We start from the raw sequence: 27,920 nt of genomic DNA, 5'->3' as shown, positions 1-27,920 counted from the left end.
TCACTTCTCACTGCTGTGTGTATGCACTTGGATGGGTTAAAATGCAGAGCACCAATTCCGAGTATGGGTTACCATACTTGGCAAATGTCACAACTTTCACTTTCTTAAATTATAAAACAGTTGCTCCTGGCAACAGGGATAGGTAGTATGCTTGCTTAACATAGCATCAAACATGACAGTTTATGAGACTAATATCATGTTTTGCTCCAAAATCACTATATAACATCAGTTATAATTGTTTGAAACAATTAGCTTTTGTGGTTCCATGTTGCTTCTTATCATAGTGAAACATTTTTTTTTGTAAAATTCTATATTGTGATACAAGCTATGCATTGCATTGCAATTGTGTGTTTATTGTCTTCCATGTTTCATCAGTCAAAGCGTCTCTATCTGCCTATTATTCAGCTGCAGTGATATCTGATGCACTTGTCCATATAAGGAATTTCCTGGGTCTCACTACTAAAGTACTTTGTAATTGAGTAGTTTTTCGGCAAACTACTTTTTTTTTATCTTACTTGAGTCATATTATTGTTATCCTTAAGTAGCAATACTTTTACTTAAGTACAATTTCTTAGTACTCTTTCCACCACTGAAAACATTACATTCAGTCTTTACACATATCCTGTCTAGTTGAGCTACAGGAACACTTTAGGTACTGTAAGTAGGCTGCACCTTACTGTGCTCAGCAAACCTTTATGTCATCACAGCTCCCTCCCTCCTGTCTGGCTGACAATCAGTCCTCCAAATGATTAGAGACACAAAAACCTAAAGCAGGAATAATGAAAGTTAATTTGTATTTATTTTTTCGTGCCTTGACTGGCTTGTCACTAATCGGGTATGTACTTACTCTTTTGAAATTTGCTTGTGGTTTTTTAATCTTTAAATATCCTATCACAGCTGGAGTAAAATCTTGAGTTCCTTTTTAAACAATTCATTACTTGGAGTACCTGTTTTTATAAGATAATTTGTAAAAAGTTTAGTTTCAGCTAACACAGGCATGCAAGGTTTGTAATGTGGTACCATGTTTTAACCTGCCCTGCCATTTTGTTAGAGGAACTTGAAGTAATAGAAAAGAAGTGCAGTAAAACTGTTTTTAAAAAGGACTGATAGTAAATTGATCTTTAATCAGTGTCATGGTGGATTCACCTGGAATAATTGTTTAGTTCTCATTGATTGTTTATGAAATTGCGTATATTTATTTTCTATATATGGGTCAAAAATGAAAAAAGGGATTTTTTTTTCTTTCTCCTCTTCTTCCTCCCTGGGTAGGGATGTTTAAGGTTTGGAGTTTGATACAGTAAAGACATTTTGTTGTATATTGATCAGTCTGATGTATGTTTATTTTATGCTGTCCTGACAAAATGGCAATAAAAAGATTGGAAATAAAAATAAAAAGGGGTTTGAAAAAGCAAAAAATGACAATCAAACATTTTTACAGAAGACAACCACTAAAATGTCATTCAATGTAACAGTAGTTCCTTTAACAAAAAATCTTGTCATTCATATTTAGAACAAGGAATTACATTAAAAGACTGCATTTAAGGATCATTCAGGTTTTACTCATTTGTCAGAAAGAAGCTTTTAATAATTCAAATATAATACCATTTTGTATGATCACCTTTTCTTCTATATGTTTTAATAAGTAGAGGTTAGAATAAATATGTTGTTTCATTTAAATACACATACATAAATATATGTTATGCTGAATGATCATGGGACATTATTTAATCTATTTGAAATGTTATTTTCAAAGAAGTTTTCAAATGAATTTAAAGGAGACACTTGCATTTAATATGCTTTCTATGTAGCCTATATAAAGTCACTTTTGTAAATTTAATTTGATGCAGACACAAAAATGGGTGTCTTTGACCTATATATTTTCTATATTTCATTTTCGAAGCAGCAGTTTTGTGGTTAATGTTTTTTTCTAGCCAACTGTTCAATTGATTGCCACAGCCTCACTGAATCTCATCAAAATATTGTGACAAGATTTTATCTGTGTTTAATTTTACAGTCAAGCAAGAGGTGTCTGCAGAAAGTAGTTAGACTGATGTTTTTCACAACACAAATCATTGCAAAGCAGCTTTACAAGTTGATGTCCATATGGCAGAAATGTACGTTAAAAATCAAGCAGTTAGTTAATGTCATGTAATCATACAGATAGTGAACACTATTATAAGCAAAGATTATATGTTGCGATCAAACTTATAGCAAAATTTGGTAGTTTTGTATGTAGTCTGAGGGTTGGCATCATCTAAGGTCTTCTCGGGGGTTGGCATCATCTCTTCTCAGATGTTCGGTCATCTCAGGTTTGTGTAAGGACTGGATCCAGACTGAAGCTTGCATAATTCTTGGTTACCACAGGATGCCAATTCCATGGCAGACAAAGAGAAGGAAATAGAGAAAAAAATAGTATAGCTGCGGTTCAAACCAAGCAAAAAATGATGTGTTCAACCCAAGCAAAAGAATGTTAATGTGCATTTGATCCGATGTAACTGAAGTACAACGTTATGAGATACATTATGTGAATGCTTGGCTAACGAGATATGTCTTTAATCTAGATTTAAACAGAGATTGTGTGTCTGAACCCTGAACATTATCAGGAAGGCTATTCCATTAATTACCACCTGAAACCCAAAGTAGCACAGTCAAAAAGTAGTACATAAATAAGCAGTAGTACCATGCATAAAAAAAACAAACACAAGAAAAATGAACATGTTTTTTGGTCAAATGGTTCAAAACATATTGCAATTCATGACATTTTATAAATTTTGGATTACAGATTCGGAATGACTCAAGGAATCCACAGACACCAAGATCATGATTTTCTGACTAAGTGTTCAAAAGTTATTACCACAAATAGACCTTTTTCATTTCTCATGATCCATAGGTGGCATGGACCCTCTAATCATGTTGCTGATGAATTCTTCAAGTTTCGTTTCAGTTGATCAAAGTTTGACTGAGATTCATTCTCTGAACCAGTTTTGGGTCAACATTGTTAATTTCAAAACATCATGGCTTTTGAATGGATGAATATCAAAATTCTGTTCAGCTGTTTCTGTGCAGCTCAGTTCAAAGATCATCTCTGCCAATTTTCAGATGAAAATATCAACTAAAAATATCAACATCTAAACCTCCATAAAAACTCAGAACATTTGTTCTATGACATATGATAGATATAAAGTCAAACTGGTTTGTTTTAAATGAAGCTGGTAATGCAGTTTTTGGAACGTGTTTAATCATCCTCTGCTGAGATCTTGCAAGGCCTAATTTCTTCTTATGTTTGCATTTTATTTTTAACAAAGGCTATGTCTGCAAATCAGTTGTGGTTGTGGTTGTGCTCGTCTTGTCTCTTTTCCGTTTTTGTTGTTTTCTCTTTCTTTTAGTGCTTCTGCTGTTTAACAGCAACTGTTCATCACCAATGACAATGTTCACACTTGTTTTCATCCACTCTTTTAGTAAACTAATGTAGGGTAAAAGTGTTTCCTATCACTGTGCTTCTTATGTTCAAAGGCCATTTGCACACTTGGTTTATATAGCCACCTAACTGGTGGTTGTACAATTTTTAATCCTTGAGAATAAGAATTATTGTTTGTTTGATGCTAATTATAAAATAAGTCATATCATATGTATTTTTACTATAGAAATACATTATAGAAAATGATGATCTATGATGTGTCAGATGATAATATAATAAATGAAATATATAATACATTAAATTAAACATTACCTTGTCATAATAGTGTTAAACAGATAACTATTATATATGCCAATCAAATAAATATAGTAACCATATTAGAATAATATATAACTTTATATAATATTGCATAACTATATTGTAATAATATAATATTGTGCGCAATCTGTCATGCCTAACTAACTCTGTGCGCAATCTGAAGTGAACTAACCCTGAAACAGAACCAGGAGCAGGTTATGCTCAGGGAGTAATGCCTTGTCCAAATACCCACACTTGCGGTCTTTGCACTTGATCACTTGACTACTTATATGCAGTGTTGGGGAATAACTAGTTACATGTAACGGCGTTACGTAATTTAATTACAAATTAAATGTAGGCCTAACTGTAATCAGTTACAGTTACTAAGAAATTTGTAATTGTTAACATTTTCATAAGTAATTGTAATTAAATTACAATTACTTATGAAAATGTTAACAATTACAAAGGGCATTACATCTGAATATTTACATTTAATATTATTATTCTATAATTGCATGCCGAATGTTCTAAAGCGATTATTTCCGAATCCGCCATTAGATAGTTAAATCTCTATAAGTCATGAATCGTTTAGTCGTGACTGTCAATGCTTCGGCTCGCGCGCTCTCCGCGCCTCCTCCAAAAGGTTTGGATCAGACTCAGAGTCATCAGTGCGAGAGAGAGAATGGAGTGGACTGTGGAAGCGCACAGGTGGAGCAGAGAAACAAAACTACTGTTCAGCGTTTCAAGTGCAGGTCAGTTTCATCTGTAAAGATGCTATTGTAGTTTTGTCTTTGTTTACTTAGTTAACCAGCAGCAGCAGCCCATTGCTCATCATCTCAAAATACTGTAAAAGGACATCATTATTATAATGTTACAGTAGTAATTTAGCAAAAAATAATCATATTTTATAATAGGTTTAGGAGGAGCTAGGGCAGACAACAACACAACCCTTACGAAAATTAATGATGATTTTACTATAAATCCAAAGACAATCGTTACTATTGTTAAACCATGATAACCACAAATTAAAAATTAATTTACAAATTAATTTATTAAAAAAAATTCAAATGGTAATCCATTTGCCAAAAAACAAAACAAAAAACAAACAAACAAACAAACAAACAAACAAAAAACACAGTTACTGTACTTTTACAATAATAAAAGCATGGTTAATTTTTGTAAGGGAAAACATGACTCTTGTTCTGTATTAGGATTTTTCTATTAATATATTGTAGTGATGTACTAATTTTGACATGTAGGCAATTTAGAAAGTATAGTTTTGTTCAATCTTGAGTATTAAAGTCATGAGAGAGATAGATATCTGGGCAAAATAAAAAGACTGAAAAGAAAAATGGAGGTGCAGTTCAGGAGAGAACTTTTAATTATTTTGCATGTCCCCAACCTAAAGATTTAAACCTTTTTTATGTCAGGTCCATACAAAAAAATAGGGTTGTCCATGTTTCAGAATTTGTTTGTATGAGTTTGAGATTTCCCGGTCTGAAATTATTTCCCAATCCACCCCTCGTGGAAATTAATGGCACAGACATGCGGTTTTATTTACTACACATAGACCTACTGATGCTAGCAGTGTTTTCAGCCTCTGCCACCTCAATATATGAATACATGAACACATAAACATAATCTCTAGAACTGCTCTGAGTCACTTGATGAGCATTTTACTTATTTTGAAAAAACTATCATCATATCATATCACAAAGAGACAATGTTTTAGGAGTTTAGTACACAGAATAGGATGTATGCTTATTAGATAACCGTATTTGAGCTGATGTATATGCTTTTGTTTATTATTATTTTTTAATTAACTATTTTTTCCCCCAAACCATTGTTAGATGCAGTGTTTGCTGTAGTTATGTAAATATTTGGTTTAAAAATATTTTGTCAGTAAACAATTTCTTATGATTTTAAATCTGCATTGAACTTCAGATCAATCTCAAAGTAAAAGTCAGTACTAAAGTCTGATTTTGTGGTGGATGTGTTCAAATTTGATCATCTTAATTCAAGTGATGAAGGATTTTGAAGGTCTGACAGTGTTGAGCACTACTGTAAGGTTAACCCTGTGTGGTGTAAATGTTTGAAAATGATTAACAGTTGAAAATAAACATTCATTAGAAATTTAGAAAAGTAATCAAAAAGTAATCAAAAGTAATCAGTTACATTAATAAAGTAATTGAAAAAGTTACACTACTATTACATTTTAAATATGGTAACTTGTAATCTGTAACCTATTACATTTCCAAAGTAACCTTCCTAACACGGCTTATATGATGTATTTCCTGTATTTGTGTTCAAGTGAGGATGAAGACCACAAGTGTGTGTACAACTTTTTATCACCTGATGGGACACACTTTAATTTCTGGTGCTTCTAATTATGTGATAAAAAGCAGTAGCAAATGATGTACAAAATAAATATAGGCTACAAACCTTTGTACCAATAAAACTTGAAGCACTTTGTTTTACTACCAAATTATATGTAATATTTAACTTACATTGGAAATGTTTTCGTGACCTCTAGCGATCTTGGTAAAAAGTCTCGCGATTTATTTCCACAACATGATGCATGATGGGATACACAGCCTTAAATACCGCTCTGGGGCGGATATGGGCTGCATCCGAAAACTGAAAAATGCTGCCTTCGGAGGAAGGTAGGAAGGCATCAAGGCACATCTGAATTCAATGTTAGCTTCAGTTAATGTCTCCTGAGATGCCTTCATCAGGCCGATTTTTGAAAGAAGCATAGATGTATCCTTCACTGCCTTTGAAATCCCACAATCCTGTGCGTTCCATTCTGTGACAGTTAAGCCAAAAAATAAAGATGGCGTCTGAAAGTTGCGGTCGGTGGTCAGTTTGTGTATAAATGTATGTTTTTGATCAACGTTTTCCACTTTATGTAATTTCTAGCGAGAAATTAAAATTGCACTAATGAAATATCCACTTAGTTATCACCAAAGCTCGCTATATTTTACTGTATATTATTAAACCATTACTCTACCTCAGAAGCCTGTCCAAAATCCGTTTCATGAGGTGCAGCAAGTCACCTGCCTAAGTTTTCGGATGCAGCCACAGTGTGTGTTAAGGGCACTGCGCTTTGGCATTTTTAAGATCTGGACAGTCTTGCGCACTTACTTCCTGTCGCGCGCACACGCTCTCAAGTGGCCAAGACCGCAAGTGTGGGTATTTGGACAAGGCACAGGCCTCCGAAGTGCGTGAGATGCTCCGCCTTCGCAGCATTTCCTAATTCCGCCACCAGGTGTTCCCGATTACCGCTTTGTCACTAGCAACGGTGCCAGAGAGAGGACAATCCTGCCAGGATAGGCGGAGCCAGAATTGCTCATTTTTGTTTTTATGTTTTACGTAATAATGATGGAGACGGTGATGTACCTCAGGCTTAGCAAAGACCAAGGTCAGGTAAGTTACACTGGTTTGCTGCGTCCTTTGTCGGATTACAAATTTAAATGCAGGTATCGGCTTGGAGTTTACTTGGATAATGTAATGATACATATGAAAAACTACAGAACACACACACACACATAGCAGTTCAAATGCTGACTGATATCTTACAAAGGTGCGATTTTATATAGTTTATTGTTTTGACCATGGTGATCATATGTAGACATGTTTGCAACCCAGATTTTTTAGGCAGTTAAGCATAAAAATAAAACTGAATTTAAAAATAAATAAATAAAAATAGAGCATACAGCTCAATGTTCAGTGGCAGCTGTGACAGCTGAAGAGTGCTCTGTATGACTGGTCCGAGTCTTTCGATATAGTTAGCAAAAATTTGTTAATATTCTGACAAAATGTTGATACTTTCATTTTCAAAATAATCAGAGGTGGACTGTAAGGAAGTACATTCGTTAAGTATACTCTTACAAATTTGAAGTACCAAGTTTTCTTCTTTTTTTTTTTTTTCCTCACAGGACAGCAGCACTACAAAAATATGGTCTTTTACAACATGATGCATTGTTGTAGATTAAACTTCCCAACAGTATATTTAGTAGGCAATTTTAAATGTAATAACCTTGAACATATTCAGAAATAAAATGCTGCAGTAATTATAATGCAAAACCATCCTGGCAATTTTTTTTTCAGAATAATACTGTACATACCTTTACTTTTACTATCAGTACCTTACATATATTAGAGTATACAAGATAATACTTTTACTTAAAGAATAGTTCAGCCGAAAATGAAAATTCTGTAATCATTTACTCACCCTTCAGCTGTTCCAAGTTTGGAATTTTCATTTTTCGGGTGAACTATCCCTTTAGCTAAGGTTTAAAATATTACTAGTAGTTTTTCCCCAATGTGGTATTAGTAGTTACTAAAAGTAGTTTACTAAAGTACCTCAATAGTTCTTCCAGTAATTACTTTGTCATAGCTCTAAACAGTTTCTCTTTTCATTCTTTTCCTTAATCAGACCAGACCCCTGTCCTGCAGGATAAAGCTGAATGTGCCAGTGCTTTTTAATGGTTTTCGGCTGAGCAGGGAGGCCCTGACAGTGCTGCTGGATCTTCTGAGAAGTGAATGGCAACAGTGATGGGGTGCCACAACCCAGACCCTGGTGTTTCTTTTCTGTATACCAGTGGTACATCATACAGGTCTCCAGTGTGTTTGACGTGTGCCTCGTTCCACTGTCCACTGCATTGTCCGTTCGCCAAGTACACATGGAGGCAGGGCTGGGCTTAAAACTGATGTTTTTTTTTCTTCTGATGTTAAACCTAAGCTATGTTGTAAATAGTTGTAAAAAGTACTTTCAGTAATGTATAGAACAATTTGTTTTAATGTGTAAAAAAAAAACATTTACAGGACAAAAAAAATAAATTTACAAAATAAAGCTTTGTGAAAAAATTATAAGCTGCATTAAAAAAATATATATACATGATTACTTCTCTTTTATTTTACACGTTAATATGCCAAACATAATTACAAAATGTACAGAAAGTATTCAGGCTCATTTACCAATAAATTACACTACAAAAATGAATAATGTATACAACTCATTCATTTAATTTTTAACTTTGGACTGCTTTACCAAAATAAACTACAGAAATTAGGTTGTTTCACTGACAATGTGACATTTAAAGGGGTCATATGACGTTGCTAAAAAGAACATTATTTGGTGTAATGCAATGTGTTTATGTGGTTTAAGGTTGCTAGGTGGCGTCACCTTGCACCATTGGATCCTAAATGAGCTGTTTTGTTGCTTGATTCAATAAGTGCTTTTTTTTATACTGAGAAGGATGCATTTTAAAGCAAAGTTGGATTTTATTTCTACTTCACATACAAACATAAGTAGAATAGGATAATTAAATTTGTCTTCATGTTTTAAAGTAATACAAAATATTTTAATCAGTGAGAAATATGATTTAAGAGGGTATTATTACACCCCACGTCTAGGGAATGAAAGGGGCATAATGAAGAGACAAAAAGGAGACTAGAACAAAAAAAAGAGGAATTATCCTAGACAATTTGTAAAATAAAAATACAGCCAGCTTACCTAACTTCCTAACTGATGCAAAATTTAATCCAATTCAGACGGTCAAGGTGTAATAATATGTAAATTTATTAAAAAGAATATAGAGAACAGAAACCACAAATCATAACTTGGAAATAAAGTTCTGGATAATAATAACAACCTTTAAATATAGAAAATGTAAATCCAATGTTAGTACATTTTTAATAACAATCCATTTATGATGGATTGAACCCAACCAGTATTAATCAAAATATTAATACAATTGTAATTAAAACAAACAATTATTCTGTTCAAATCAAAAGTACCAAAATATTAAGTATTAAAATATTAAAATATCAAAGTATCAGAGTATCAGAATTTCAAGGTATCTGAATTTGAATAAAAACCTGTAAGAGTTCTAAGTCTGAGTCTAAGAGTTGTCGAGTGAAGCCAAAGAAGAGGAAGTGAGCTGAAAAGATAGAGAGACCAGAGTCTCAGAAAGTCAAACCCCACTCTATTTTGCAGAATCTATCTTATATACTGTTGTTCCAGACATAAGTCGTCATCTGGCTATCACTAATAACACCTGACCTTTAAAAATAGTCTAGTCAATGTCTCGATTTTGGACTTCTTCCTCTTTTAGATTCAAAGTATCATACTGATAATTCCAAGAAATACTGATACAAAAGAACAATACATGCAAGTTCAACTTCATATGCAAAACAGACTCAGCTGACTACCCAGTTAGAAATACTTTGAAATTACATATGAAATATACCACAAAGTTTACCAAAAACATTTTTGAATATAAAAATGAAACCTGTTAATATATATATATATATATGAGACAGATCCTTACCATGAAATATTAATTTTTAACTTTTGAAATGAAACTTATCATTATGAATATCGCCTTCAGATATTTTGATAAGACTCGAGTGGGGGATTGGTGTGTGGAGATTCTAAGAAATCCACATGGTGATAGAGATTCTGAGAAGAAGTCAACGTATTTAAATTAAACCCAAGTGTTGTTGAGAGATTCTGAGAAGTCACGTACTCAAAATACGTTATATTAATAATGATAAGTTTCATTTCAAAAGTTAAAAATTAATATTTCATGGTAAGGATCTGTCTCATATATATATATATATAAACAGGTTTCATTTTTATATAAAAAACATTCAATTTCCCCTTGTGAGTAAAAACATTTTTGACTGATCGAGCAAGCCATTAGGAATGGCACAGAATAATCATTTAGAAGATTGCTGGTAATCAAACAGTTGGTGGTTCCCACTGAATTCCATAGTAGGAAAATAAATACTATGGAAGTCAATGGGAACCACCAACTGTTTGATTAACAGCAATCTTCAAAATATCTTTTATGTTCAACATAAGAAAGCAACCCATACAGGTTTGGAACAACATGAGGGTGAGAAAATGATGACAGATTTTTCATTTTTGGGTGAACTATCCCTTTAATAGAACGACTAATTATACAGGTCCTTCTCAAAAAATTAGCATATTGTGATAAAAGTTCATTATTTTCCATAATGTAATGATAAAAATTAAACTTTCATATATTTTAGATTCATTGCACACCAACTGAAATATTTCAGGTCTTTTATTGTTTTAATACTGATGATTTTGGCATACAGCTCATGAAAACCCAAAATTCCTATCTCAAAAAATTAGCATATTTTCATCCGACCAATAAAAGAAAGTGTTTTTAATACAAAAAAGTAAACCTTCAAATAATTATGTTCAGTTATGCACTCAATACTTGGTCGGGAATCCTTTTGCAGAAATGACTGCTTCAATGCGGCGTGGCATGGAGGCAATCAGCCTGTGGCACTGCTGAGGTGTTATGGAGGCCCAGGATGCTTCGATAGCGGCCTTAAGCTCATCCAGAGTGTTGGGTCTTGCGTCTCTCAACTTTCTCTTCACAATAGCCCACAGATTCTCTATGGGGTTCAGGTCAGGAGAGTTGGCAGGCCAATTGAGCACAGTAATACCATGGTCAGTAAACCATTTACCAGTGGTTTTGGCACTGAGAGCAGGTGCCAGGTCGTGCTGAAAAACGAAATCTTCATCTCCATAAAGCTTTTCAGCAGATGGAAGCATGAAGTGCTCCAAAATCTCCTGATAGCTAGCTGCATTGACCCTGCCCTTGATAAAACACAGTGGACCAACACCAGCAGCTGACATGGCACCCCAGACCATCACTGACTGTGGGTACTTGACACTGGACTTCAGGCATTTTGGGCATTTCCTTCTCCCCAGTCTTTCCTCCAGACTCTGGCACCTTGATTTCCGAATGACATAAAAATTTTGCTTTCATCTGAAAAAAAGTACTTTGGACCACTGAGCAACAGTCCAGTGCTGCTTCTCTGTAGCCCGGGTCAGGCGCTTCTGCCGCTGTTTCTGGTTCAAAAGCACACGCCTGTGCACGGTGGCTCTGGATGTTTCTACTCCAGACTCAGTCCACTGCTTCCGCAGGTCCCCCAAGGTCTGGAATCGGTCCTTCTCCACAATCTTCCTCAGGGTCCGCTCACCTCTTCTCGTTGTGCAGCGTTTTTTGCCACACTTTTTCCTTCCCACAGACTTCCCACTGAGGTGCCTTGATACAGCACTCTGGGAACAGCCTATTCGTTCAGAAATTTCTTTCTGTGTCTTACCCTCTCGCTTGAGGGTGTCAGGTCGGCAGTCTTACCCATGATTGCGGTTTTGAGTAATGAACCAGGCTGGGAGTTTTTAAAAGCCTCAGGAATCTTTTGCAGGTGTTTAGAGTTAATTAGTTGATTCAGATGATTAGGTTAATAGCTCGTTTAGAGAACCTTTTCATGATATGCTAATTTTTTGAGATAGGAATTTTGGGTTTTCATGAGCTGTATGCCAAAATCATCAGTATTAAAACAATAAAAGACCTGAAATATTTCAGTTGGTGTGTATGAATCTCAAATATATGAAAGTTTAATTTTATCATTACATTATTGAAAATAATGAACTTTTATCACAATATGCTAATTTTTTGAGAAGGACCTGTATGTGGACACCACAGCATCATGTAACCTATGAGAGAGCAGACCAATTTACATAAATGATGTTGCTCGTGCTGCGGGCAACTCTCTTATTCATCTCTACGCAGACAACACCGTTCAGTACACTTCAGGCTCAACATTGGAAAACGTTTTAGAAAAACTCCAAAAGAGTTTTGAAGACATTCAATTAGCCTTCTGTGATCTTCAATTGTCTTTAAACTCTAGTAAAAGAAAATGCATGATTTTTAATCGGACACATTCTGTATCTTCGTGCCCAATAAACATCACCACCCTAAATGGGTCTAAGCTGGAATATGTGGAGAAATATAAATACCTAGGGGTCTGGCTAGACCCCTCGCTTTCCTTTCAAACCCACATAAACCATCTCCAGTCAAAGATCAAGTACAGGATTGGGTTTCTATTTCGAAATAAAGGTTCATTTACTCTTCCTGCAAAACAGGCACTTGTGAAAATGACCATCATCCCAATGCTTGACATTAGTGATGTTGTCTACAGAACTGCTTCTAATTCTTTACTCAAGAAATTGGACGTTGTTTACCACAGTGCTATTCGCTTTATTACTAAAGCCCCATACAACACCCACCACTGTACTCTTTACTCACTAGTTGGATGGCCTTCGTTACACAACCGGCGCCTAAATCACTGGTATCGGTTAATTTATAAGTCCATATTAGGCAAAACACCATCTTACCTAAGTACTTTAATAACCATATCAGTGCCTGTATTTAGTAAATTCGAGTAAGTTCGAGTAAATATATCTCTCTAGACCCTACAAAATCCCGCACCTCTTTTGGCCGCTCTTCTTTTAAATTTTCTTCTGCAAATGATTGGAACACTTTACAAAAGTCTCGATCACTACTTTTAAAGTTTTACTCTCAAATTTACTGACGGACCACTGTACATGTTGATGCTCTTTGCGAACAAAGTCTTATGTATTTTTTTGCACATATTCAACTGAATGGCTGTTATTGCATTTATTTGCACATTATCAATTTACCCATGTTGGACTATACTATTATCATACTGCTATTTTTCTTGCACTGCCATTTTACATTTTTAAACTATTAAGTTTTTTAATTTTTATTTTTATACATTGTCCAGTACTTTTAACTGAATCTGAATGTCTTCTATATTTATGACTGTGTATTTGAATGTCGGTATGTCATGTGTAACTTCATGTTGCCTTGTACTCTGCGTCTTATCTCGGCCAGGTCGCGGTTGCAAATGAGAACCTGTTCTCAACCGATTAACCTGGTTAAATAAAGGTAAAAAAACAAAAAAAACAAAAACAAAAACAAAGAGGAGAGCAATAGAGAAAGAAAGAAACAGAGCAATACAATACAACAAAAATAATCAAAGAAACTGTCATAACAGTAGTGTAAGCAAGTATAGTTTGAAATAGTTTAATAGTAAATAAGACAATTCCACAGTATTTGAATAAAATAATACTAATAAGAATACATATTTATTTGCAACAACTGTTGGAGCGCTGAATGCTGCATGCACGCGCAGTGTTGTCAAGGTAACTTTCTGTCAGTCATTCCCTTTGCCAAGGGAGTTCCAAATGCTTTTAGGACACATAAATGCCCTACACCCTTTAAAGAACACACTTCAAGGGCTCCGCCCTTCGAAAAGAGTAGGGCATAGGGATGCTCACTTCTGTTTGGAATTCACCCAATATATTAAGCAGGTTAAACTGTGTTCTTTGTGACAGTGTCACAACTGTGTGGAATGGAAGGATGCCAGATGGAAGGGTATTTTGAGATATATGCCGTAACCACCACCACAGCTGTAAAATGTATTTTGTCATCTTTATTTCCTACAAATACAAAAGCAACAGTTTTTTTTGTTCCTGTTGGATTTTAATATTCTTCCAATACTGGGTATTATGGCCATCATCTGTTCTTCATTATTTTGCAAGCCTTGCTGTAGGCTGAGTAGAACTCAAATGTTAATTTTCTTACTCTAATTAAGAAATTTGTGTGGAGCACTTTTTATGATGGATGGATGCACTTTTTTGGGCTTCAAAATCTCCACAGCTATTCACTGCCATTTTAAAGCTTGGAAGAGCCAGGACATTTTATATATATATAACTCAGGTTATATTAATTTGAAAGAAGAAAGTCATGTACACTTATGGCTTGAGGGTGAGTAAATCATAGGATAATTTGCATTTTTGGGTGAACTATCCCTTTAAAACTGCAGTGAAAGATGCATCAAAACACTTGGAGAACGCGTAAGATTCTGTAGAGATTTGCTTGTTTTCTTAGTAGTCATTTGATAAAAAAAGAATAAATAAGATAATCATCAAAAGTTGCATGTTAGGATGTATAGAAAGCTAGTTTTTCTCAAAATGTAGCATATATCCTAAAGTATAGAATTATTCCTTCAATGTTTTCCCCTAGTTCTCATACAGTTTTTTTTTTTTTTTTTTACTGAAAGACATGAATTTTGCTTGTATAATATTTTTGTTCTACAATTATGCAGACCAGTGTTTGAACTGACATGTGTACTGGACATTATGAATTCATTGTGCTTACTTTTAAATAAAATATGTAGACTCGGGGCCTAAATATTGATGTTTGTGAAGGAACCTCCTGCTACTGCTAAAATAACAATCAAATCGAAGCAGCGGCACATTTACCTCCACGTAGACTAAATATATATTCCTGCAGGGATTTCAGTCTGACTAAAAAAAATATCAAAATCACTAAGCACATTATATAGCATATATAATATTGTCCAATCATAACATCAGTGCATCAATGCAATAATAATTCACCACATTTATTACTGTTACATCAGTTATGTAAATGGAGAGACAGACAGTGGTATGTTGCAGCAGATGAACAATACATTTTAATCCATGACTTCACTGCTGGTGGAGCCCCATCTCGTTCTTTTCACAAATGTGCGTTATGCCACTGCTACCATCTAAAGACATTAATAAATGTATTAAATGAATATGGTAATAAAAGAACAAAACTTTAAGTTTGTTTTGTAGACAGGTAAGCACGCAGAGATATGGTCAGTTTTACATTATCATTTACATCCTGTTATTCTGTTTCTTCACAGACTCGTTTATCTGGGCTTTACATCCCGCTGGAGCAAGTAAGTGTAACTAAACACATCCATCAAAACACAAAGTGAGAATGTCGATCAAAAGAATTTCAGTTGAATTAACAACAGTTTACTGAGATGTACTTAATCCACGAAATATAATGCAAAGTAATGTTTAATTTTATTAGCGTAGTAGCAGGACTACTGAAAAATAAACAGCAATTCCTTAGTACCTATCAAGTATTCTGTTTATAGACAGTTACACCCAACCCCAAGTATGGAGTGATTCTGTATTATAACCTTCAGGTATATTTCAGATATAAAAAGCAGAGAAGGTGGTTCATGTAAGTAAAATTTATTATAGAAAGAAATAAACAAATATGGGCTACACAAAATAGTATAGGCAGCTGTAAAAAAAAAAAAAAAAAAAACACCTTTAAAATATGTTTTTTATTAGGAGTACAAGGGAGCCCCTTAAGAATTTGTACTCACCACAAGGGTGAGTGTAAACACACTTCACTTTTTATCTAGACTATAGACTATATCAGTCTCCAAACTCTGTCCTGGGGCCCATTCTTCATACCTTGCTAAATTTGTTAGCTGGATTTGGATTTGATTGTTGACAATTTGGCATGATTTTGGATTATTTGGTTCTTTGACGCTTATCCTGGACTTGCTGTCATAGCAACAGGTCTCTAAACGTAAACCTGCTCGGGTTTATTTCATGTGAACAGGATTAGATCGCATCTTTTTAAGCAGAACTGATACTCAAAATCTGTCCCAAACACTGCTACTTTATTACAAGAGCATCCTATTGATCGCAGGACAATAATATTTAAAATAATAACAATTTAAAAATTAATTTAAAAATAATATTATAATGTTGTGTAATCTATTATACTACAGTATAGACACAGCCAGTTTTACTCATTTAAATATTTATTTGTGATAAAATAATTACTTTATAATTGTATTCGAGGCTTACACACGTGCTATATAATTAATCTGAGTCATGCATTAATTTGAGTGCTGACAGCTATTATGGGAGTGGCTTGATGGAGCGCAGGAGATGCAGGTCGATAACTGGATCTTGACCCTTAAGAAACTTTAATTATTGCTGTCACATAACAAATCTGCTTCAAAGATAAAATTACATGAATTGCTAATTACAACACTGAAATAAGTAGAGCCTGTACAAATAGCTACTAGAAACTGTGAATATAAATAATTGCAAAAATAATAAAATACTAAATAAAACAAATGAAAACAGTAAACATTTATATAATAACATTTATGTAGTTTTGTTCACTTGGCTGTTTCCTTATAAAGGTCTAGAAAAGTTTAGTCAGGTGTCTTTTTTAATTATATGATGTCATTACGTTGCTGTCTTGCCGCCAGCCAATCGCTACATTGCTGACCGTGGTTTCCAGTATCGATACATCTGCCCTTTATGGGGAACATGAGAATACGCAGTAGTCTTAGACAACTTAATCCAGATATTTGAATCAAATACGCAAATTTGATTAAAGAACCAAATTAGCCAGAGATCAGTTATCACGATTAGAAAATCTGGCATCTTTCAAATCATCTCAGATGTATTAATCAGGGTAGAAGAATGGGCCCCTGGAGGGCCAGTGTCCTGCAGAGTTTAGCTCCAACTTGCCTCAACACACCTGCCTGGAAGTTTCTAGTATGAATAACAAGACCTTGATAAACTGGTTCAGGTGTGTTTAATTATAGGGTGGGTGTCCTGGGAGCTGTTTCATAAAAGATGCTAAGAAAGGCGGGGATTAAAGTCCAAAACCTGACTTGAAATGACCTAACAACGAACGAGTGCTGCTGACGCTACACAGACGGAGCAGAATAAAACAATAGCAGAATAATTCTGAATAAAATATACATTCTGCAAAAATATTTGTTGTTGGACATAAAATGTGACACAAATAGAATTTTAAACCTTCATATAAGTGTTTATGATATCAGTAACTGTAAATCAAATAGCTCATACAGCCCTACAAGCTGAAATGATTTAAATGTGTGTTCCTCTTATCAGTTAAAATGTTGTCTGGTTTCTATTATTTATTTTCATTTTTAACTCAGTGATTTTAACTTTTAATAGTGTTTTCAATGCTTTAAAGAGCCATTTTAGATTGTAATGTTTTAATGTTCTACTAGTAATAACCATAAAAGGCACAGCTGTCATAAAATCAAAGAGAAAGGCTGCATGGCTAGAAACTGCTGATCAACTGAATTCACAAGTAGCAACTGTGCGTTTTGGGCACAATACATCAAATACAGTTGGTTGTAGCCTATATTTTTATTTATTTGTTTATTTAAGTTGCATTTTCTGTATAGCTACTTTTATTTTTGGACTTTTGGAGAGTCAGTGGTTATATCAATGTGTTCCTATTGGTCAGTGTTAGAGGAACTCAGCTTAGCCTGACAGTTAGCCTGCTCCTGACCAGGTTAGTTTCTCAGCATAAGTTGCCACAGTGACTGAGCTTGAGCTATGACAATTTTGCTTTCGGAAACCAAATCAAGTGACAATAAGTCAGAATAACTGAAATAAGACTCACTATAAAAAAAAAAAAATCTGTAAAATTTACAGTAAAAAAACAGCAGCTGAAATTTTACCGTACAAAATACGGTAGCAACATTTGAGGTTTTTATGGTTTTAACCACTGATCTATATATGACTGGATCGCTCATCGCGTTCTAAACTGCCAACCGGCAGTGAAGCCACCAGAAGTGTTCGATCCGCCAATCCCTACCGGCAGAGAGCACCATTGAGTCACATACAAACCACTGACCAAAAATCACCCGATTTGAAGCAAATCAGTCAAACGGGATTATTTTTTATGTTGTGTGCATGTAAATTCATTTTTACTTCAGATGTTATCTGCAATGTTTATGGTCTTTTTGGGCAGTATAAGAGATATATTTAAACCATTTAGGTGGGTGTGTCTGCTGCGCACTGACTACACAGGTAACTGATCCAACACAAAATATAGCCCATTTCTTTATGTAGGCTACATAATTATTCAAGAATTATTAAACATGAACGTGTTAGTATCAGAAATTGATTTGAATATATTACAATAAATAATACAATAGCCTCTGTTAATATTGCTCTATACTGAAATGAAATTCTTAACTTACTATCTTGGAAATAAAGCCTTTAAATGTCTTTAAATCTGTATTTAGTCAGTTATTTCTCTGAATAAATTATGAGGTGTATATTTTTAATGTCCTGATTGAGCAACATCTATTTCAGACTCTCCAAGATCGCTTAAATATGTTTACTAGCATTACTGTTTCCATGTAAAATGTTGTATGCTAAATTAATAATTAATTCAACCACCGTTTAAATCATTACCTGCTTCAAAGTGAATGCTGTTAACAAAATTATTGCTGAAACATTTGCACTTAGCGCCGAATTACAAATAAAAACACTATAATAAAATAATATAAACAATGAATAACTGTACAAGGCAAATAAAGGTATACAAAGCATAAGCATCTTTCTTCAGATTTGAGAATGAGCACTTTGTCATTTGTTATATATATATATATACACAGTACAGACCAAAAGTTTGGAAACATTACTATTTTTAATGTTTTTGAAAGAAGTTTCTTCTGCTCATCAAGCCTGCATTTATTTGATCAAAAATACAGAAACAAAAAAATGTAATATTGTGATATATTATTACAATTTAAAATAATTGTTTTTAAATTTATTATACTTTAAATTATCATTTATTTCTGTGATCATTCTAATATGATGATTCATTATCAAAGTTGGAAACAGTTCTGCTGCTTAATATTTTTTCAGAACATGTGATACTTTTTTAAGATACTTTGATGAATAAAAAGTAAAAAAAAAAAAAAAAAATAAGAAGCTATGTTTTTAAAATATAAATATTTTGTAATAACAATACACACTACTGGTCAGTAATTTGGGGTCAGTAATTTTTTTTCTTTCTTTTTTCTTAAATAAAATCAATACTTTTATTCAGCAAGGATGTGTTAAATTGATAAAAAGTGATAGTAAAGAAAATGTATTATTAGAATATATATTATTAGAATTTTTTTTTATTTTGAATAAATGCAGTTCTTTTTAACCTTTAATTCATCAAATATATTAGACAGCAGAACTGTTTCCAACACTCATAATAAATCAGAATATTAGAATGATTTCTAAATGATCATGTGATAGACTGGATGTTACATGTGACACTGAAGGCTGGAGTAATGATGCTGAAAATTCAGCTTTGCATCACAGGAATAAATTATTTTTTTTAAGTATATTCAAATAGAAAACTATTATTTTAAGTTGTAATAATATATCACAATATTACTGTTTTTTCTGTATTTTTGATCAAATAAATGCAGGCTTGATGAGCAGACGAAACTTCTTTCAAAAACATTAAAAATAGTAATGTTTCCAAACTTTTGGTCTGTACTGTATATATATATATATATATGTTGAGGTCATGTCCGTCTGATGTTTATCATGTTCATGATGTTCGCTACTGTAATGTACGTAGCTTTTTAATAAGTAGGGGAAATTCCCGACACGTTTACATGCCTAGGGTGTTTGCATTGTAAGAATTTACAGAGATACTTCAGATTTAAAAACGCTGACTTGTTATGTGATGTTTTCTCATTAAAATCACACAATTTCCTATTAATTCAATAGAATGTTTAAGCACACTAGGGATTACCAATATGGCAGTGCGGCGGCTTCACTTTCATGACGTCATGAGCAATCCAGTTCTCCATTATAAATCAGTGGTTTTAACTTAAATTTACAGTTAAATACCGTAATTTCATTAACATATAATGTTAATATACCAACCTATTGAAGTACTGAAATCTGTTTTGTACCTTTGTAATACACTGATAACCACCAAGTGCAGGTGGTAATGAGAAAGTCACATGATGAACCAAAGCCCATCACAAGCAGCTTTTAAATAATAACATATATAGAGGGTGCACAGTGTCATTCACACAAACACTAAACACCATCATGGTAACACACATGAAACTGAAACAATGCAATAAGCATTAATTTAACAACATTAGGTGTAACACACAAAACTAATGTACAAAAATGATAATAAAAAACTAAGAAACATAGTTATTTCAACAAACAATTGTCAATTTACGGTTTGTCAATTTACGGTTATTCAGCGTATATACTAGGGGAAATTTACTGTTAATCATTTAACAGGTTTTTACCGTCATTTTTAACAGTGTAGCTGGCTTATTTGTTAAACTAGTTTTAGTAAACAGCCCCCTGCAGAGTTTAGCTCCAACTTGCCTCAACACACCTGCCTTGAAGCAGGGATGGGCAAAGACACATCAAGATATATTTTAAAGTATAATTCCAAATACCTTAATTTTAAGTGTATCAAATTAAACTACAAAATGCAGCAGCCACACCATGTATTAAAATAAACTACTGTATTTTTGTATTTTAAAAATTCTAAAAAAATACTTGTACAACGGAGCATGAAATTTCCTCGCAAACCTTCCATCAATTGCCCTGTGTGATCTATCCCTTCACAATTACACTGACTCAGTTGATTAAGTAAACCATGTTTGATAGCAACAGCTTTTCTCTGCCCGAGTCATGCAATAAAGCAAATACAGGCAACCAGTTAACAGATCAAATATTGACATATCCCTGTGATCTCCCAGATGAAGGTTTAAAAGGTAACCAGTGGTTTATTGTTTAACAGTTTGCAAATGACTCATAATTGTATACTTGTTTGATAACACTGACATAATGACGAGTCCTTCATAAGAAGACAACTGATGGTACCTGTATACATAACTAGTTTCTAACTATTAATCATTTGATTGTTAATCATAAATATAATATATTGTGTGTCAGGCAGTCATTCATGCAATGGCATGCAAAATCATGATCCTACTACAGCTACTTCAATTAGGGTACAAAATTCAGCAATCAAATATTTATTTATTAGTCATTGGACACCTATTCGTAGCTGAAAACAAACATTTTAGCATTTTAACGATTATTAAATGATCAACATGTTTCACTTTAAATATGATTTTAAATGCAGCCAGAAACGTTATCAAAAAGTAGCAACAGGACAATACCGTTCTAAAGTTTCCAATTTGTTTTATTCAACTTATTTTTTTTTAAAGAAATTAATAGATTTATTCAAAAGGATTTGTTAAATTGATGCTGAAAATTCAGCTATGACTATATAGATATTTTAAAGTATGGTAAGAAAAATGTAAAAAAAATTTAAGCCTCACAATATTATAGTTATTTCTGTATTTCTGATCAAAAAAATAACTTGTACTATAACAAGCACATACTATAACACTACAAATGCATTAGAGCATGTAACAAGATCGGCTCCTTAAAGGGACTTTGTTTGCAAGTAGTTAGAACAGAAACCAAATTCAGGAAATTTTGAAGTTCAAACACTCAAACATACACTCATTAGAAAAAGGGAAGTAAATGTGTAAATAAGGGAGAGTCAGTTAACCACCAAAGCAGAACCATCAGTGCTTTGGTAACAAGGGTTCCACAGCTTATAGCTGCTTTCAGTAGTTTGTTAGTGGAGAAGTTGTAACAGTTTCTTCTGGGTTGAAGACAGCCAAACTTCAGATGTTAGCCTGATTCAGTTGTGGTTGGGAGACAGTAGCGGCTCCTGACCGTAAATTTAGGTGGGGCAGATTCTGTGTTGAAGCACTAATATATGAAAAATATTTTTTACATTTTATATTATAATCTCTGAACACATGCGGACAAAGTTTTGGCAGAGATGCCCTTGCGTTATCTTGAGGGTGGTACGCTAATGTTGATTGACAGGCTCGGAGAACATGCAAAAAATGCTGTATTATAATTGCCTTAATATAGCATTTATCACCTCCAAATGTTGATTTAGAATGTTACAAGTTGTGGAGCAATTCAGGTGAGGAAAGACGATCATATGTCTATTCTCAGAATAATAATAAAACCAGCACAATATAACCATATAAAGGCTATTCATGTGAGCACATTTAAATTAAATGATTTATACTTTGGTAATTTGGTCCACTACTCCACATAGAAAAAAAATAGACATGCCAACTAGTTACTGACCTAGGGCCCGTTCTTCGTACGTCACTTAGCCTTTTACAACCTAGAAGAAATGTCACATCCAAGATGATATCATTGCGCTAATCAGGATCTGGCTAATTCGGTTCTTCGAATGCACCTGCTGTTGATGATTAGTATGGCTGGATTGAGTTATCTGAGATAATTGCATGTTCATGGGTTGGTTTAAAAGGGGTTATGTATCGATACTTGAAACCATGATCAGCAATGCAGTGATTGGCTGGTAGCAAGACAGCAATGTAATGACATCATTTAATTAAAGGGTAAGTTCACCCAAAAATGAAAATTCTGTCATTAATTACTCACCTTCATGTTGTTTAAGACCTTCGGAACACAAATTAAGATATTTCTGATTGAATCTGAGAGCTGTATGACCCTGCATAGATAGCAACGCAACTGAAATGTTCCCAAGTCCGGACACATAGCAAGGAGATCTGTAAAATAATCCATGTGACATCATTTACATTTACATTTAGTCATTTAGCAGATGCTTTTATCCAAAGCGACTTACAAATGAGGACAATGGAAGCAATCAAAAACAACAAAAGAGCAATGATATATAAGTGCTATAACAAGTCTCAGTTAGCTTAAACGCAGTACACGTAGCAAGGGCTTTTAAATAATATAATAAATAAAAAGAAAACAGATAGAATAGAAAAAGAACAGAGCAAGCTAGTGTTAGAGGTCTTTTTTTTAATTGTATAATAAATGAAAAGAAAATAGAATACAAAAAGATTGGAAAGATAGTTTTTTTTTTTTGTTTTTTTTTTTTTTTTTTTAAATAGAATTAGAATAGTGAGTGCAAAAGTTAGAGGGTAAAATAAAGATGGAAGAGATGTGTTTTAAGCTGATTCTTGAAGATGGCTAAGGACTCAGCTGCTCGGATTGAGTTGGGCAGGTCATTCCACCAGGAGGGAACATTTAATTTAAAAGTTCGTAAAAGTGACTTTGTGCTTCTTTGGGATGGCTCAATCAAGCGACGTTCACTTGCAGAAAGCAAGGTTCTAGAGGGCACATAAGTCTGAAGTAATGAATTTAGGTAAAGGGGTGCAGAGCCAGTGGTGGTTATGTATGCAAACATCAATGCCTTGAATTTTATGCGAGCAGCTATTGGTAGCCAGTGCAAATTGATAAACAGAGGTGTGACGTGTATTCTTTTCGGCTCATCAGTGGTTCCTCCGCAAATACAAAACTAAGATAATACAATACTTTTTCAAAACAAAATAAAAACAACAACCAAACAATTCGTCTCCTCTGCATCACCCTGGTGCCATTTTGGAGAATATCCATAAACGTATGCTGTTGTGTGTCAGTTGCGTCACGCCGATACGCTGTTTCCGTTCAGATCAAATCACAACAACGTAGGAAATGGATCCGGTGTGATGCTCAGCATACGTTTATGGATATTCTCCAAAATGGCACCAGGGTGATGCGGAGGAGACAAATTTTTTAATAACAATCTCCTTGCTACGTTTCTGGACTTGGGAACATTTCATTTGCGTTGCTGTCTATTCAGGGTCAGACAGCTCTCAGATTCCATCAATAAAATATTAATTTGTGTTCCAAAGATGAACAAAGGTTTTACGGGTTTGAAACAACATGAGGGTGAGTAATTAATGACAGAAATGTCATTTTTGGGTGAACTAACCCTTTAAAAAGACACCTGACAAAAAACATGACAAATTTCTGGACTTTTTTAAGGAAACAGCCAAGAGAACAAAACTACATAAATGTAATAACAGATAAATGAAATGTGCACTGTTTTTTTTTTTTTTTTTTTTTTTTTTTTTTTTTTTACAGGATTCTCAATTATTTATATTCACGACTTCTAATATTTGTACAGGCTTTACATTTTTATTTCAATGTAGTAATTAGCAATATTTCACATTTAATTTTATATTTGAACAGATTTGTTACGTGACAGCATTAATTAAAATCGGGTCAAAATCGTGTTATCTGCATCTCCTGCGCTCCATCAAGCCATTCCCATAATAGCTGTCACCCCTCAAATTAATGCACGACTCTACATTATCTGTGTGTAAGACTCTAATACAATTATGAAGTAATTGTTTTATGACGAATAAATCTTTCAGTGAGTAAAACTCGCTGTAGTATTAAAGACTACACAACATTATTATATTATCTTTAAATTATTTTTTAAATGATTATTATCTTAAATTATTGTCCCTGGATCATTAGGATACTCTAGTTATAAAGTAGTGGTGGTAGCGGACAGATTTTAAGTATCAATTCTGCTTTAAAATATGCAATCTAATCCTGTTTACATTAAATAAGCGTGCTCCCTAGCAGGTTTAATTTATGAACCTGTTGCTATGACAGCAACTCCGGGATGAGCTTTAAAGAACCAAATGATCTAAGATAATGCCAAATCATCAACAATCAAATCCAGCTAACTGAGTTAGCAACGTACGGGCCCCTGATGCAGACACATAGCTAAAGCGAATTGATATCGTCTTGGTGGAGCGAGGTTCCGCTTAGTATCATGTATACTGTACATGCCTGCTAAAGCCATGAGCAGGATTTTAATATATACTGCTTGCTTTATGACTTAAAATAGTATTGAAAATCTTAAAAATATTTTTTTGTAGAATGCTGAACACATTTACAATTTATTATTGTTTCAGTTTATATAGAGGTCTATTTTGGTGGGACTCTGCCCTTATAGACGAGCCGCGCCTAATGGGAGAGCTCTTTCCCAAGTGGATTGTGCAATATAGCTTGTTGTAACTTTTAGGTCCTGCCGGCCCAGCCCATGGTGTCTTGGTCAGACTAGATGTCTCCCATCTTCTCCACACAAACCGCAACTTGAAGAAGGGTCCAGGAGTGCAAGGGAGGGAGGTCACTGAGTAGTGGCCTTTTAACTTCTGGCAAGGTGACACCTTCTGAGATTGGCTTGACCATCGAAAAAGGTGTATTTTTTGGAGAGAGTTGCTTTGTTTGGAAACTGGCTCATTTGCATGATTAGAGTGGGCTGGCAGATAGGGGTCCCTTTATTCTCTCATTAATATATATCAAGAGTCCCATTGAAGTTATAAAGATGTCCTTTAGCCCATTACTCAAGAAATTAACAGACGATCATTTTGATATGAAACTCAACACCAGGAAGAATACATATTCTCAGCTAATGATCTGATCATAAAGCATGCATAAAGCATGTTCATGCTCATGTTCATAGGGTTAGAGCACTGAGGAATAACAAGCTTCTTATTTGTTTATTGTACAGGCTTTTATACACACGGCCCAATGTGTTTGAGTAAGTAAATAAATACTGAATGTATGCAAATAGGTTTTAAAATATCAGTTTTCAGTGCATTTAGAGTTGCATTACCTGCAATTGTGTGTGATTTTTCCAGCTCAGAAGGCAACTTTCTTCCCATGGCACCATGGTTAGCCCCAATTGTACGGGAAGGAACTTTTGATCCCACACTGATTGATGCGATATATAAGAAAAAAAACATCACCATAGCAACTGCAGTCTTCGCTCTTGGAAAGTGAGTTCCTTTTTTTCAGCATTCTTTATTTTCTAGGTGTAGGCTAGTATATTTAAGGCATAGTTCACCCAAAATGCTAGGGTCGCAGTTGTGTACCTGCTTTATTTATTTATTTAAAATATTTGTTTTGCTCATGCCTATTATTTTATGCCCTAGTGGTCTGCACCTAAAATAAAAGGCCTGTTTTATCTGTAGATATTGTTACAATTTGTTATATGTTAAATATTGGAATTTGCTATATGTTTGGGTTTTTCCATTAAACTTGGGTTCTTTATTGCACTTTGCCTGGGCATTATCAATGCCTTTGTATTTTTTATGGGGAAAAATTTAATTGCCATTTAATTTTTTTTTTCTAGCTCTCTCCTTCTCTGTTTTTCAGGTACACACAGTTTCTTAAAGATTTCCTGGAGTCCGCGGAGCAAAATTACTTTGTTGGATTTCGTGTACATTATTACGTGTTCACTGATCTCCCGGAACAGGTTCCTGCAGTGAAACTGGGCAAAGACCATCATCTGACGGTGTTGAGAGTGGCTAGTTCTAACAGATGGCAGGAGATCAGTTTGCGCAGGATGGAAAGGCTGGAGAAACTGATTGAGAGTCCATTGTTGAAAGAAGCCGACTACGTTTTCAGCCTTGATGTGGATTCAAAGTTCTATGGGCGATGGGGGGTAGAGTCTTTGGATCGTCTTGTAGGTGCCATACATCCATGGTATTATAAAACCCATCATGTATGGTTCCCATATGAGCGCAGGCCTGAGTCTCAAGCATACATTCCTTATTCTGAGGGTGATTATTATTATGGAGGAGCTGTGATTGGTGGCTTACCGAAAGATGTATATCAGCTTGTTAAAACCTGCAGGGAACACCTGGACATTGATGCAGCTAACTCCATTGAGGCGGCATGGCAGGAGGAGTCTCATTTGAACAAGTACTTCCTGTATAACAAACCCAGTAAACTGCTTTCACCCGAGTATCTATGGGATGACAGAAAATCTAAAACACAAGAGATAAAAATCATCCGTTTCTCTCAAGTTAATAAAAACTACAATGAAGTTCGTCCAAACCCATAGCAGCTGTTAAAGAGATAGTTCACCCAAAAATATATAATACCCCATGATTTACTTACCCTCAAGCCATCCTACAGTACATGTGTATATGACCTTCTTCTTTCAGATGAATACAATTGGAGTTCTCTGGTGAGAATATGCAAGTCTTACGAGAACGTAGTTTTGTTTACAGCAAAGGACAATAATTCCTCAGACATTTTTCTTTACAAATCCTTTGTTTGTACCTCTAAGTCTGTCACAGTCAGCAGCTGGTATGCCCTTGATAGCCACCCAAGGGCACTATTCTGAACTATTGTTTATTTGCATTGGACTCCAACTACCATCAAACTTTGCCTGAACTATTAAGTCTCATTGCCTCCAGCTCAAATACGGTTATCTAATAAGCATACGTCCTATTCTGTGTACTAAACTCCTGAAAATGGAAGGCTTTTTATAAGAAGCTTTTTAGGGAATTTACAGACCTCATGACATCACAAGACATTGGAATACACCTGCTCTCTATAAGGGACTGAAGTGCAATGAGGAAATCAGATGCTGATTCTGTGGAACAGCTTCTCCGGTGCCAGCGGCCTTGCCATTGATGCTTCTAAACAACCGAGCTTGCAAATTATATATATTTTGTTTTTATTTTTGTTTTTATATTAGTATGTTGTTTGTAACATATTTAACCTATATACATTAAACTTATACTTAACTATAACTAAAAAGCTAGCCTGCCAAAATACTTTAGCAGAACAGACCACGGAGAGGTCTTCTGTGATCTATTTTGTAAGTATGAAAATTTTAATGCTTATCGGCCTGTTTTCACCTTTTGTGATGCTTTTTTGCTCTTTTGTTTCATGTGGATTATGAGTGTGGATTACTTTATTAAATGCTGCATTTGGATCTTT

General features: G+C 34.3%; 1 protein-coding gene across 1 annotated transcript; it reads left to right on the top strand.

The window, feature by feature from the left end:
* The first annotated feature begins 557 nt into the window (after positions 1 to 557).
* Positions 558 to 27,920, top strand: LOC109095783 (globoside alpha-1,3-N-acetylgalactosaminyltransferase 1-like). The gene is made up of 5 exons (XM_042723784.1): positions 558 to 835; positions 15,326 to 15,361; positions 25,696 to 25,725; positions 25,826 to 25,963; positions 26,343 to 27,920. Exons 1-5 carry the CDS (start codon positions 780 to 782, stop codon positions 27,031 to 27,033), a joined length of 951 nt encoding a protein of 316 aa, XP_042579718.1. The 5' UTR covers positions 558 to 779; the 3' UTR covers positions 27,034 to 27,920.

The sequence above is a fragment of the Cyprinus carpio genome, chromosome B5 (assembly GCF_018340385.1).
Source record: "Cyprinus carpio isolate SPL01 chromosome B5, ASM1834038v1, whole genome shotgun sequence".
NCBI lineage: Eukaryota > Metazoa > Chordata > Actinopteri > Cypriniformes > Cyprinidae > Cyprinus > Cyprinus carpio.
This window is presented reverse-complemented; position numbering and strand designations above follow the sequence as displayed.

Excerpts from the sequence above, each read along its gene's own strand:
- LOC109095783 (XM_042723784.1), top strand. The coding sequence starts at position 780 with ATGAAAGTTAATTTGTATTTATTTTTTCGTGCCTTGACTGGCTTGTCA. Across the intron at positions 15,362-25,695 it reads TTTACATCCCGCTGGAGCAA|GCTTTTATACACACGGCCCA; the intron begins GTAAGTGTAACT and ends TTTATTGTACAG. Across the intron at positions 25,726-25,825 it reads ACACGGCCCAATGTGTTTGA|CTCAGAAGGCAACTTTCTTC; the intron begins GTAAGTAAATAA and ends TGATTTTTCCAG.